Genomic DNA, 14,414 nt, shown 5'->3' with positions numbered 1-14,414 from the left:
CCTTTCATGTTTTCTCCTGCTGTCAGTTAATATACACTATTTTTTTTGTATTTCTGTTACTCCTTTAGTTCGAAAGATAGCCTTGTGACCCAGCTGAAGGTGTGCAACTGGATGGGGATGTGTGTGGAATAGGACTGGTGGGAAGGGAAGAGTCAGAATAACTGAGGGTTTTCACATGTTCTAGTCGACAGTATAGAGTGGTAAATGAGACCCTTCTCTTTGGGATTTCTGTTTATTGAACAGAGTAATTGCTACTTAGTCATCTGGTTTATTTCTCTCTCCTGTTTCTAAATGACTGCACTTCTTTTCTACATTGAATAGTAGTGACTAACTGCTAGCTTGCTGAGATTGTGTCCCATGTCTTCTGGAAGTAATCCCTTATTTCAGTGGTCAAATCTGAATGTTACAAAAAAGGCATATGTTGCTCAGTTGTAGCTTCTGCTATGTTTTTGCCTGTACATCTCCTGACGTACGAAACTCATCCTGAAGTTTCTGGTGTGTCAGTCTTGATTTCTCAGGAATTCTCAAAGCTCTGAGTAATTCTTCATAGTTGACTTAGCAAGTGGTTTCTTTATGGCTTCATTTAGTATAAAGTGACACAGTATACAGCAGTGCTGTAATGGCAGATGAAATAATACTCTCTCTTGTCTGGATTCTTGTTTATGTTGTAACTTGTTTTCAGCTTCTCTCCCTGCCTACTCCTCAGCTCTCCTTATTCCCACTTAGCCTGCGCAATCGTTATATCCCTAAGCAATTAATTCTCTTTTTGGCTTCCGCGTGATCTCATGCTGACTTTAAGTTGTATTTTTTAGATGTCCTTGAGAACATGCTGGAATCTCAGCAACGTGACTCCAGTGCCCCTGGGAGGTTCCATGTTGGCAGTGCAGAATCCATGCTGCACATTCGGCCTGGGGGATATACACCCCAGCGAGCACTGATAAACCCGTTTGCCCCGTCTCGCATGCCCATGAAACTTACATCTAACAGGAGGCGCTGGATGCACACTTTTCCTGTGGGTAAGTCTGTTTCATAGCATATTAGATTGGTGTTACTTTTTCCTTGTCCAAGCATTAACACAAGAGAACCAACGTGAACTCTCATGTCTTGAAGTACTCTGTACTGTAACAGAGGCTGAACAAAGTGTATAAGCTTGACAAATCAGAGATCCTTTTTTTTTTTTTGAAAATATTACCATCTGTTGGCAAACTTGCAGCATCAGGTATTGTGGAACAATCTTACAGTAGATGGAGGCTGTTGAAGTGAATTGTAACACTAATTTGGGTTGACTTTCAGGTGCTGAATTGTTCTCATATTTGTTTAGTGCCTTGTAAGTAGGCCCTCCAAAATGTTTAGAAGAATATTCTGCTTCGCTGGCTTCAGAGAAGATGCCAGGGGTTCAAGTCTTTGAAGAGTTCATAAAGATGCTTTCTTAATTTCCATTAGTTAGCATTGCATATTTGTTGACAAAAGGAGGGTACAAGCAACTGAGGAATCAATTCAGATGTGGTGATTAATGATCAAACTGTAACTGTGTAGGTCCATCAGGAGAAGCTATCCAGATCCATCATCAAACCCGTCAGAATATGGCAGAAATGCAGGGCAACGGGCAGCAGGATTTGACGCATTCCTCTGCTGAGCTACTGGAACTGGCTTACCACGAGGCAACTGGCAGGTGAGGTCCTTAGGATGAATCTGTGTAGACTTTGCATGAACATCCCTTTTCCTTAAAATTTTATGTATGTTACAGTAAGGCAGCTACAGGTTGTGATCTTTAAGTTGAATAATACGCTGTATCAGTGCCACATATGCAATATATACTTTTATTTTGAGATATAAAGCTCTTTTGGCAAGGCTGGAGATGGTTTACCTCCCCTAATTTGGTGAAGATGGTTGTTTATCACATAGGGCTTGCAGTGCACATGCAATACAATGCATCATTCATGGAATTGTTCAAAATTGCTGTGTCTTTACATTTTGACTTATTATCCCAATAGCTGTGACCGTCATCCTCGAATAGAACATTTTTTAGCACAGGGCATAGCTTTGCCTCACAGTAACTGTTGAGCAATTTCAGTGCTATCCATTCAGTCCCATCTTCCCCATGCTAATAAGAAATACAGCCATCATAAACATCAGGGATGGATTGCAAATGAAAGTACCTGTGTTCGTAAACTAGTTTTCTTTCGAAAAACAGGCTTTGGTCAGTGTTGGGAGCTTATATTAATTGTTGGCTCCAAGAAGAGAAAAAGATCCCAGTGTTACTGGATGTGGCATAGTCGTGGGGAGGCTGTTTTTACAGTGAGAGAAATTAGATCATTCACTTCACCTAGGCCATTTTTCAAGCTGCACAATTGTTCTCCAATCTCCAGATAGCCTTACCTTATCAGGTTTTTATCTGATTATTCTTTTATTGACAACATTTTGTCTGTGTTTTTCACTCATTATTAAATGTTGTTTACCAAAACCATTTTGTAGCTTAGGCAACTTCAGAATTCCCAATGAGTTTGTTTCTTTCATCATTAACTTTGGTATCTTTCCAGCTATGTGTTTCTTTCCTCTTGTATGCTTATAGAAATTCATGTTACATACTGTTTCTGGATGTCCAGGGTGAGTGAGTACACTGCTGGTATCCTCTGCCTTTTTAATTTTCATGTTTTTTTCCTGCTATCTTCAAGAATTCCTTCAGGGGGTTGCACTGCCTAATTAGTCTTTCATATTGGGGTTTTTCTTCTCTTTTATAGGGAAATTGTTGTCCTGTCTTATACTTTGTATTGTCCTTTAGAATACTCTATTCTCTTTCTGTGTTGCATCATCTTCACCAACTTTGTTCCCTAGTTCTACTTTAAAAAAAAAAAAATTGCCTTTTTATTACTTCATAAGTACATCCAAGTGTGGTAAAGTATCTTGTCATTAACGCCAATCTCTTGTGTCATTCTTGATAATTCTTTTTCTGGATCTCTTTGTCATCTCTGTGGATGATGTACTCATCCAAAGCAATTTGCTCAGTCTGGAATATTGGTTTTGTAGACCATGAAATCAGCTCTGTAAATAACTAGCTAAGTTTTATTTCTCTCCTGGGAGGTATGCAAGTAGCTGGTTGTCCACTGTCCTGCAAAGACAGTGCATTGGTTATTGCTAGAGGCAAAGACCAAACACATATGGGCAGATATGGAATATTGTTATGGCCTTCTCTGTGCTGCTTTTGTGCCTGTTACCATCTCCACAAACATCATTAAGAACATGGTTTCACCACTGGCTCAGCTGAGATGGCAGGCTGATTACTTGTTATTTGTTATATCAGCCCTTATTAAAAGCAAGGAGTGGCATGAGTGAGGAAAGTTTGTATAATACAGGCTATTTTGTTTTTCTCTAGGCATATCAGCTCTCGGCATCCAGGTGACAGTGCGTCTTTCCTGAGCTTCAGCGGAACAGAAGAGTACTCTAACGGTCTGGCTGGCAGCAACGGTGCAGGTAACAAAGCAATAATAGAGCATGGAGTTGGGAGAGAAGGCCCTTCCTTATTAGCAGTGACAAAGTAGTAGAGCCAGAAGTCATGGAAGGTGGGCGGGCCAGGCATTACAAAGTAGAAAGAATCAATAATGGAAAAACAGCTTTCAACTTTGAGTGATCTGTTAATGCTCTTACTTGGACTTTTTGGTGCGTGGTAGCTTTTTGAGTTGGGTGGTTGTTTTTTGGGTTCTTTTTGTTTGTTTGTTTAATGTGTTTCTACTTCTCTAGGTATGTCTTATAAACTTTACTATAGTAAGATGCTTATTGTTTACATATGATAAGCTCTCAGGCAGTTGCTTAGTTCCTTAATAACAAAGCACTGACATCCAGACACAAAAAATAACTAAATATGCACCGGTATTGTTCAGAACTTCTTTTTCTGGGTGGGGTTGCCTTAAGGTGTCACCCTTTGGATTAAGAAACTTGTTTGAATATCTATGTATATTACATATACAAGCTGATGGAAAGAATAAAGCTTGATCCTGTCTAGGTTTTGAGAGAAGCTGTAAAAAAGCACGTTTATTTTGTGTGGTAAGTTCTGGGATTCAGTGTTTTCTAGCATTTCTTGTCATTATCTACAAAAGCACTTTCTCTAGATTTTAGGCATTTTGAACATGGCGCTGCTTATACTAAATGTTATTCACATAGCCTGAAATATTTCATCACGTTTTTGAGAGAAGGCACATGTCTGTACTTTCAGTTGAAGATTAGCACTGTCTTTCTTACCTTACCCAGACCCCTGAATTAGTGGAAATTCTCAACATTTCTTTTGAATCCTGTAATTGGAACAATATGCCACACTAAGCGTTCTGTTGTGTTGTCTGTTTTTTTGTAACCTACTTCCTAATTTTACGGACATGTTTTTTAGATAGGCACATGGAAAAAAATTTGATCTTTTGAACTATAGCATTCAAGACTTCTGTTCTTTTTTTCAAAACCAATTCAAAGATTATTTTTTAAAAAATTATTATTATTATTAAATTATTATTATTATTTATTATTTTAAAAAATTTCACCCTTCTGAATTTCATTTGGATGAAAACAATTATGTTTTCCCCTATGCTCATACCTTGAAGAGCCATAAAGAAGTTAACAGACTTAATTTTCTTGTGTTCACATAGTCTCATTTAAAGTGATTTTGTGCTGTTGTTTCCTTCTGTGAATTTAATCTGAATACATTTCATTTTCTTGCTTTACTTTTTTTTTTTTCCCCTGCCTTCCAGATAAGCTGTTTGTTCTTCCAATTGCTAAATTGCATTTCAGCTGTTGGATACAATTTGCACAACGTAGATGCAGAGCATATCCTGGCAATAAACTTGCTTGCATTTTATAGAAGTCTTTTGTGTCTGTAGATTGGATATAAATCACGTATTTGGTGGAAGTTAATCTGTGTCTGTCTTTGTGACAGTGGTTATGAGCACCTTCCCTGAAGAAATGCCCTTAGCCATCTGTAGCTACCACACTGTGACTCAGTGATTTGACTTATGTTTCCTCCCTTATGGTTTGAGTCACCTATGAAATGAAACAGTTTGGGTTTTTTGTTTTGTTGGTTTTTTTTTAAATTTCCAAAAATATGATTTTTTCAGTTCGTCTGGTTCTCCTCTGCTGCCCACAGCATGTTTTGCTGCAACATGGGCTTCACAGTGAAAAAATCACCCCATCTATTTACGCTGACATTCAGTATGTTGTCTCTATTGTCCAGCAGATGGTAGATGATAGTTCAGAGCAAATAAATCTCGTTGCAATTCCCTAACTAGATGGCAGATGGCACCAGCGGAGTTGGTGAAAGATTAATGCCAATTTGAGCCAGCTCCTCTGCTGTTCTACTGGCATCATCATGGAAGCAGATAACCATCCTTTCTGTTAGTAAATGCTATTTAGAGTAACATCTATGATGTTGATATCAATTTCTTGGATAAATCTACATAAACTAGTTTCATAAAAGTGGCTTCTTTTAAATATTTGGAGGCTTCCTGAAATTTGTATTTTGATAAATGCATTTTAAGCCGGAAATTTTTCTTGTCTCCTTAGCTGCTTGTTTCCTCTTATGTGCCACAACAGCTGTTTATACAGCTACGTGGTGAACCAGCTCAGGGAACTGATCCAAATGAAGAGTAACTGGTTTTTTTTTCTTTGCCGTATGGATTATTTCACTGTACCTACATAAATACTGATGCAAATACAGCAGACAGATGTGAAATGGGGAGTAGGAAGAACTGGTCAAGGGGTACCCTAGCATCATGTTGGCTTGGTGTTTACTGAGCTGTAGTTTTAGTATCTGTTTTCCAGGTTAGTGGGCTGCTTAGAATGAATCCATTTGATAGTGAGAAAAATCATAGTGTCTTAAGTCCTAATCAAAACTTGAACATAAATTTTCATTAGTCTTAAGTCCGTTATTAGTCTTAGTTTAGTATAAACTGAATTTTGCTCAAAAATTGAGCACCTCTTCGATAGCTATCATTTTGTCTCCCTTCGCAATGAATAAAAACTTCCTTACTATTCTTTTAGTGAAGTGTGAACTAAGGTATGTCTTGCAGGTTGAAACATAATGGAAGTTGCTGCCTTTTGAGAACATGGTAGTTTTAAACAGTCTGTAGTTAATATATTGGACCTATTTAGGGGAACTGAAGGCTTAATTAATATTTTTCAAATTTTCAGCCTCGCAAGGGATAAAGAGGTAGTTTGTATTTGCTGAGTCAAGAAGATCAACTGTTTGTTTTGTTTCCTCCCCACCCCTTGGCAGAGAGCTGGAATGCGTACTGGTAGTTTATGCCTAAAAATGTTGGAATTGGAGTAAATCTGTGTTGTGATTTTCATAAATCACTTAGACTCTTTAGAGTCTTAGATAATTAGAATCTTATGCATGGGTTCTCTTCTACTGAGTCAGTCTGCTACAATTTTCTTTCTTGCTGCTCCTGTGTATTATAAAATTCTTCCTCTTAACTTATCCTGTGCTCATAAAATCAGAAAACCAATAAAAAAGATCCTGGTTTTGAGTACTGGATGTATTTAAAAGTACTTAGCTACTGAGACCCTGAGATTAGCAAGCTAAATGATTACAGGTGACTCTTCTTTATTATTTGCTTTTTTATGGTATCTGCTTTTCAAGATGTGTTTCACCATTTCAGGGAGGTTGTTTTTGCTTGTGTTTTAGCTACTGAACACTTCTAATGAGATACTCAAATTTCATCAAAGATGTCTTTTTTTTTTTACTCATTAGTTGCCTTTTTGTATTTTTCTGCTGTGCAGAACCCTGAGTTCTTTCTAAGGAGAAAAATGCCATATTCTTAAAACATTTGCATGCTTTTGATTTATTTTTATTTGAAATGAAAGTGAAGTGCACAATTGCTTAAAATAAAATACATATTTCTTTCTTGTAGGGATGAACCTCAAAACTCAGAACAAGGATTCCTTGGAAGATGCTGTCTCTAACTCTCCAGATCCAAGTAAGCAGGAGAAAGGTTTGGAAAAGAGTTTGCATAGGTGGGAAGATAGGGAGGGAAAGGGCATGTACATATATAGAGGCATCAGGAGGTGGTAGGCGAGAAACTGAGGAGCCTACTTGGCTTTTGGCAGTATGTTATTTTGCCCTGCAGTAATTTGCAGGTTTTCCCTGTACTGTGTGTCTCACTGTGATTGCAGTTCTATATCTCTTAAGAATATATGAAACCGGTTGTTGTATTACATCTGAAATTCTTTCCTTACCAGACACTATTATGCAAAAAGCTAAAACTGCTGAACTCTCACCTGCCTCTCAATAGGAAAAATTTACTTGGCACCAGCTAACTGAAGCAGAAGTAGTACAGTCAGTTTCTGAATTTGTTACCATTTACTGAGAAATATCTGTCTTCATCTAATACAGAAATAAGTGTGTGACTGCTTAAGAAAACTTTTTTTTTTCCTTATAGCGGTCTGTCCTGTATTACATTCTTGTACAGTGTTCCTGCCATTAATGTTAACATTTTTATAGTAAAATAACTTTCTGTCTGTAAGATCTCTATGGCAAGATGTTAAGAAATAGTGGCTGGCCAAGTGCCTTGATATAGATCATTTGAGGCAGGTTAGAATGTAGTGCAGTAGTGAATTGAAGATTTGATATAATTTAGTTAGCTTTTGCTTTTTAATGTCTAGTTTTAGATCTCTAATCTCAAAATTGCAACATAACTCTAGGAAAGGGTGTGGGGAAAGATTGCTTTTCAAGTCACTATTTTTCTGGTCTTCCCACTCCTGTGGATCTGTCTTCTGTTTTTGTAACTACAGAAATACTCCCTTTTCTGCTGTTGTACTATTCCAGAAAGAGGCTGGTCTGTCATTCTTTCTCTCCTCATCCCTAGCTCTTTCTGCAGTTGTCTAGGATGCAAAGCTGGTCTTGTTCAGACTTGGAATGTTGATCTGTTTTATTAATAATGAGTAACTGCACCTGACTCGCTGTAATTTTGAAAGAGTGGCGGCTATGTCAGCTCTAGCTTTTCAATCAAGAGAAAATTAAATGTATTAACTTTGAATGCCATTTGCATGATGGGATTGAATTAGCATGTGCACTGCATTGTTTAACAAACTCTGTCTCTTTCTCTCCCTCCCTTCTTCCCGTCCTACTTTCCTTTTCCCTTCCCATTCCACCCCCTTTTTGTCCCTGTTGACTTTATGCCAACTCTGTTTCTGTCCCTCATTCTAACTTTCCTCTTCACACATTTCTTTCATCTTCCTCTGCACCCTGTTTTTTCATGGGTGACCATATATACCCCCATTGTCTGCCCCCCCCAATGATACAACGAGGCAGTTCTGACGCTGTCTGCTCCCCCCGTAGTGCCAGGCTTCTGTTGTACAGTTGGAGTGGACTGGAAATCTCTCACTACTCCGGCATGTCTCCCTCTTACTACGGACTACTTCCCTGACCGTCAGAGTCTGCAGAATGATTACACTGAGGGTTGCTATGATCTCCTCCCAGAAGCTGACATTGACAGGTTTGGCCAGCACCTTCTCTGTAAAGTAACTTGCATTGATTCAAAGCGCTTAAGGCGCAGTTGATGGAAGAGGAACACTTTGGAGACTGTACAAGAGAAAGACGAATTGCTAACATTGTTAGCAGCAGAACACTTAGATTTTTCTCTTTTCAGTGGTAACTTTGCACCTTTTCTGATGTTACCATCTGACAGTATCGTGTTCTGCAGATTTTATGTTAGAAATTGTTTGCGTACAAAACTTTACATCTCTTGTTCTGTTGTGTTTCAATCAAAAAAATCAACCTCAAGCTATTATTTTTGTTAATCTATTTTCTAGAAAATATTTTGGAAACAGTAAATGAGCAAATGCATGTGTATACACGGTGATTAAGATGCTTATCCTCACTTTCAGGGATTTTAGTTTAAAGAATCTTTGTGGAAAATAGTGCTAGTGGGATAAGTAGAACTTCTCGGCTTGTCTTGGAGGTCTCTGGTAACTGTTCCTTAATAGGGTTGGTTTGGTTTTTTTCTGAAGCTGTCTCATCTTCTTAAACACTTTTCAAACTTGCCACAACTTGTAAGACATCAGAAAGACCTGCTCACGTTGCTGCCTTATGGGAACAAAACAAAAATATTAGAGTGATTGAAATGCACAGGAAATAGCAGGATTAACGAAGACATGTCAGATGTCCCTTTATAGCAGGAAGGTGAAGTTCAGAGCAGAAGTAGTTGTAATAAGATGCCATAGTGATGTGTCTTTTAATCTCTGTGTGCTCTAGACTTCCTGCTGTGGGAGAAGGTGGAGCATTGCCTGCACACTTGTAATTCTGAGCTCTGCTGAATGTTTACAAACTGCACAGAGATTCTCTGCAAAATGCTGTAAAAGTGATCATTGGTGAATTTATTGGAAGTTTAACAACTGTTGTAAGCAAATTTGTTACTAGTTGCAAAACTGCTTTTAAAGGCATTAATAAGTGTTGCCAGACAGCTAATTACCACCTGTTGAAAATAGAAAGGTACCCATTTTTCTCTCCTGTTCCTGCAGGTTGGTTTTCACAGGCAGAGGGCTCCACTTGCACAGAGCCCAGTGCAGGCATAAATCCTCAATTGGGAAATGCAGAGCTAAGAATAGGTGTGTAGTCAGCTTCCTTATTCTAGTCTGCTTAACCTTTGTGTTCAGGAGAGATGAGGAAGGAGTGCAGATGACAGCCCAACAGGTGTTTGAGGAGTTTATTTGTCAGCGTCTCATGCAAGGCTATCAAATTATTGTGCAATCCAAACCACAGAAACCAGCCTCAACTGTGCCACCTCCGCTCAGCAGCAGTCCCCTTTACAGTCGAGGTGAGTGACTTCATATTGACAATTCAGTCTTTTGTCTTTCTCTCCTTCTGCCAGTCCCAGTAACCCCTATGAATTGGGCATAGATGCTCATTGAAGCCCTCTGTTCTTTTTTCTTTCTTTTCTTTTTTTTTTTTTTTTTGGTTGTTTTGTTGTTGTTATATGAAAATCTTTGCTGGGGGAGAGCCTGATCTGGGGCAGCACAAACAACTCAGCTGCACCATGAAGGAACAGGTGCAGGACTTTTGAACTGTAATAAGAAACTGGCCTCATTCATGATGGTGAACCCAAATGAAATATGGCTTGAGTGCCCTTTGGTGGAATACATCTTAAACACAATTCATATGGTGACTGCAGAAGACAGACCTAAAGCTCCCAACTAGAAGCAGTTTCCCAACTCTAAAATAGCTGTGAAGGTTCCACGTAGACAAGTAAAGCTTCATTGTCCTGAAACCATGAGTCAGCTAAACCTTGTTAAACCCCAGAGGACTGGAGTGGGTTAAGAGGGTATCATATTCCTTTGAGAGAATCTGACTTACTGTTTGACTTCTGCCTTTTTTTCTGGATATTCTCTAGACAAGTCAGCATGATACAGTGTTCATAGAGCAGGGAATATACATGAATAGGATATGACTGTTATTCACTGGTTTGGGAACAGACAGCAAGGCTCCTTTGGTAAAGTGCCGAGCTTAAGTGGTTAGTTCCAGGAATGAAGAACAGAGAGGAAGCAAAAGTGGAGCCCAGCTTTACCATCATACCCACCAGTTTCTCAGCACTTCATATGGACTGTTCTCTAGTTGTCCTGACTAGAGAAGGTCTATATTTGTCATGTATGAATTGTGAATGTCCCCCTTCTTCAGTTGTGATAGTAGGAAATCTTAACTGTAAGAACAAAAGGCTCATTGTGCATATGTTCCTTGAAAAGGTGGCCTGAAAGATGGCTTTTAGTTTGTCTTGAGTTCAGAAGCCCAATTCTAGAGTCTCTTTCTATAGGTACAGTTTGTTGACAAAGGTCTGACTATTGCAGTAAGCTGAAAGGGGGTATGTTTTGCTTTTTACAATTAGGTCTTGTATCAAGAAATCGACCTGAGGAAGAAGATCAATACTGGCTGAGTATGGGCCGTACTTTCCACAAAGTAACACTAAAAGACAAAATAATTACTGTGACTCGATACCTCCCAAAGTGAGTATCTCTGAGCTGTTTGCTATCAATGTTCTGATGAACATGCTTTTCCAGCTGTCTGTACTTGCTTGAAAGAACAGACTGTAGAACCTTCTTTCTCTTCAGGAGACGAAAGAGAAGCACTGCTATTGATGATGCTGAGGTTAATGTTTGCGTCTTCTCTTTTAGGTATCCATACGAATCTGCTCAGATAAACTACACTTACAGCTTGTGCCCGTCACACTCTGACTCTGAATTTGTTTCTTGCTGGGTAGAATTTTCCCATGAGAGACTAGAAGAGTACAAGTGGAATTACTTGGATCAGTATATCTGCTCTGCTGGCTCTGAGGATTTCAGGTGAGATCTCCTTTTCCATCCAGACTGTTCTGTGTCCTAATTGCCTCTTTTCCTTTTTGACCTAAAATTTCTTCAACACGTTCAACCCACAAATGCTCAATACTCCAGGGAGAGTAACTGGCCTGCTTTCACTTGTATGGTGCTAGCAGCTGTTGCCTTGTAGAAATCTTACTCTGTTGCTGTTGCATTATCTGATCTTTGATACAAAGTCTTGATTGCGGAATTCAGCATAAACTATTTTTTTTCCTCTGCTACAAATGCAAAGAAATACGATGGCATTTTGTACCACACAGATGCTTTTCTTGGCTTCTTACTCATTTCTGGATCTGACTCAAAACTTCCATTTAGTTTGAATCTGTTGAAGGCTTGCTTGAGTCCTAGGCTTAGCTTGACTGTAGTCCTACTCCTAAGCTATGCAGAGCAGGGCTTCTTATTAGCAATGTGGAATATCTCCACTAGTATCAATATCCTTTTTGATATCTTCTCTCAACAAAACCTATCTTTGTTTCTTTTCACGTCTCAATCAAAATGTTTCCTACTCTAATGTGTACCTTTAAAATTCCTTTTTCTTTGCTTATTTTTAGAGAAAAAGCTGTTGTAGCCTATCTTTGACAGAAAAGAAAATGTATTTCTAGGATACAATTACCTTGAAGATAGCCTTGTTTTGTCTTTTGTCTGTCAACTTCTTAATACTTCACAGTCATACTCATATTGCTGAGCATTTGTTTGCATATCTGCTCGTTCTCATTCAGGGACAGCAGAATGAGATTGTCACTACTCACTGAAATTTACAGCAGATAGATATGTATTTTACTTACTGTAAAATCCTTCATAGGAAACTGTGCTGAACTCTGTCCTGTCTTCCATGTTCCTTCAGCCTTATTGAGTCACTGAAATTTTGGAGGACCCGCTTTCTGCTTCTGCCTGCCTGCATCAGTGCCACAAAGCGCATTATGGAAGGAGAAGTGCACTGCGATGTGTACGGTGACAAGCCCCGTTCTGATGAGGAGGAGTGGCAGCTCCTGGATGGATTCATTCGCTTTGTGGAGGGTTTGAACCGCATTCGTCGACGCCATAGATCTGATCGAATGATTCGAGTGAGTCAGCTTTTAGTTGGGTGAGAAGCTGAGTTTGAGTTTTATCCGAACCATCTAATGAAGCATTAGCAGAGAGACTTTAAGACAATCCCAAGCAAGTTGGAGGGTATATGTGTGTATGTGTGGGTAATCCATGCATAAAGCATAGTGCTGACTAATGTACTATTTCAGATTTCAAATAGTATGGCCTTGCTAACACCTTGCTATTCTTGAACTAATTACATTTACCTGGAATGTGTATCCCATGCTGCTGTGGCTGGAACCAGAATCAGAACAGTTAGCTCACTCAATGAGAAGCCAAGCCCTTCTACATAGCAAAGCCATGCCTTAGTCTGTTGATGCTCTATTTTTTCCTCAGCTGATGTTCTCTTACTATAAGCCTGATGCCACCTCTTTGCAAATGTGCATTGCTTTGTGCTGTAGGTGTGGTTAGCCTGGACATGTTATTGCACTTTATGATGCAGATAATTGATAAAAAGGGATCTGTGAGGTAGTTAAGCTGGTAACTTCTAGCTGGGTTGACTGTGTGCTGCAGACTTAGGAAATGAATTGTGAAAAGCGAACCATATGGGTGAATTCCTGGTGAACAGTAGTTTCAAGAGGGTGATGAGAAACTGGTCAGTGCGTATCAAATTCTCTTCCAATTCACACGCAGAATGGCGTAATCTATTTCAGAGCAAATCCACCTTTTCCAAAATAACATCCATTTTATTTTGAGAATAGCATCCACACAAGACACTAGGCTGTTCCATTTCTTGTATACCTGTGGTTTAACTCCCTTTTTAAAGTGTACCTATTAAAGACCTGCTGACGTGAGCTGTTGTGTTCTTGCGTACTAGTTAAGCCTAGCTTGACTAAAGTCTGTGCTTTCATTTTTTCTTTGTTAGAAAGGGTCTGCCATGAAAGGCTTGCAGATTGCTGGTCCAATTCCCACCCACTCTCTGGAGCAGTCTGGGCCTCCCATTGGGAAGAAAGGAACCTCAGCACTCTCAGCTCTGCTGCAGATGGAAGCCAGTCAGAAGTGAGTCTCTACAACTAGGCTGTGTGAAGAGCACTAGGATATCCTTCCTGTGTATTCCACCTGGGCTGGCTAAAGCAGATTTGGGGAACTTTGCCTCAAAAAAGGATGTGGGATCCTGCTTCTTTAGTATCCTTGTGACAGGCACGGCTGGGGAAATACTGGGTTTTTCCAGTGACTTCCTTGTGTTATGTTTCCATTAATAGAATGAATATCAAAGACTAGAAAGGAACATGGAGACTAGAGAAGTGAATGTCCGGTAATTTAGAAGGAGCATCTTTTAAAGTAGCATTTCAGTCCATTACACATCAGATTTGTCATCTATTTGTGGTTTGCCAGTACAGTTGTATCCACATAAGAAGAGCTTAGCTGGGACATAAGTGTACACAAATTCATGACACCAGTTGAGTGGTCTCAGTATAAACACTGGGTAACAAATAGAGCCTAAAGAAAATAGCTTGTTTGCACTGATAACATCTATTCAAATACCTGTGAAACTTCTGAGGTTCTTTCTCAGTATTGATCTAGAATGGTTCAAAGAAACTCAGAGTACTAATACCAGATATGCTGTAAACACAATTTAAAACATTGTTGCTGTTAAATACATATGAGATTTTAATATTTTTTTAATAAGGTAGTATTACACATGCATAATAAAACTGAGTAAGTTCAAGTGTCCATGTTGTTTATGTGGGGTAAAAAGTACTTACAGAACTTTGGATTGACTCTGTGCTTCAGACTGTGGGAAAGCAAATGTCTGAAAATGCAGTAGTACCTCTCTTCAACAGTTGCCTTCAGGTGGAAGCTGACACAGAGTATGTTTGAACAAACTCTGCGTTCCTTCCTTTTGTTTTAGGACACTGGGGGAGCAGCAAGCAGCAATGCTTTCTGGGAAGAGCTCTGGGCAGCCTTCGGAGAGTGGGAGCATTGCTATCACACCTACCTATATGGACAGCCCTCGTAAGGTAAAGACTTTCTGGTGTGTCTTT

The 14,414-nt window shown here is 39.2% G+C and overlaps 1 protein-coding gene across 14 annotated transcripts in view; it reads left to right on the top strand.

The window, feature by feature from the left end:
• Nucleotides 1-14,414, top strand: part of DEPDC5 (DEP domain containing 5, GATOR1 subcomplex subunit) — a 48,172-nt gene that overhangs the window by 16,996 nt on the left and 16,762 nt on the right. For 11 of the 14 annotated variants that reach the window (XR_011326678.1, XM_069795164.1, XM_069795175.1 and 8 more), the window contains exons 22-32: nt 813-1,016; nt 1,537-1,672; nt 3,374-3,471; nt 6,891-6,956; nt 8,291-8,474; nt 9,634-9,794; nt 10,857-10,974; nt 11,143-11,310; nt 12,188-12,407; nt 13,295-13,428; nt 14,282-14,390. Coding sequence is in view for 13 of the 14 variants with exons in the window: in XM_069795164.1 (XP_069651265.1) it covers nt 813-1,016; nt 1,537-1,672; nt 3,374-3,471; nt 6,891-6,956; nt 8,291-8,474; nt 9,634-9,794; nt 10,857-10,974; nt 11,143-11,310; nt 12,188-12,407; nt 13,295-13,428; nt 14,282-14,390 (1,598 nt within the window). In the remaining variant the exon portion in view is untranslated. The remainder of the gene's footprint in view (nt 1-812; nt 1,017-1,536; nt 1,673-3,373; nt 3,472-6,890; nt 6,957-8,290; nt 8,475-9,633; nt 9,795-10,856; nt 10,975-11,142; nt 11,311-12,187; nt 12,408-13,294; nt 13,429-14,281; nt 14,391-14,414) is intronic. The other 3 variants (XM_069795176.1, XM_069795171.1, XM_069795170.1) reach the window with 1 other exon arrangement.

This window comes from Haliaeetus albicilla, chromosome 10 (assembly GCF_947461875.1).
Source record: "Haliaeetus albicilla chromosome 10, bHalAlb1.1, whole genome shotgun sequence".
NCBI classification, from domain to species: Eukaryota; Metazoa; Chordata; class Aves; order Accipitriformes; family Accipitridae; genus Haliaeetus; species Haliaeetus albicilla.
The sequence above is the reverse complement of the archived record's forward strand: the minus strand, read 5'-3'. Positions and strand labels throughout refer to the sequence as shown.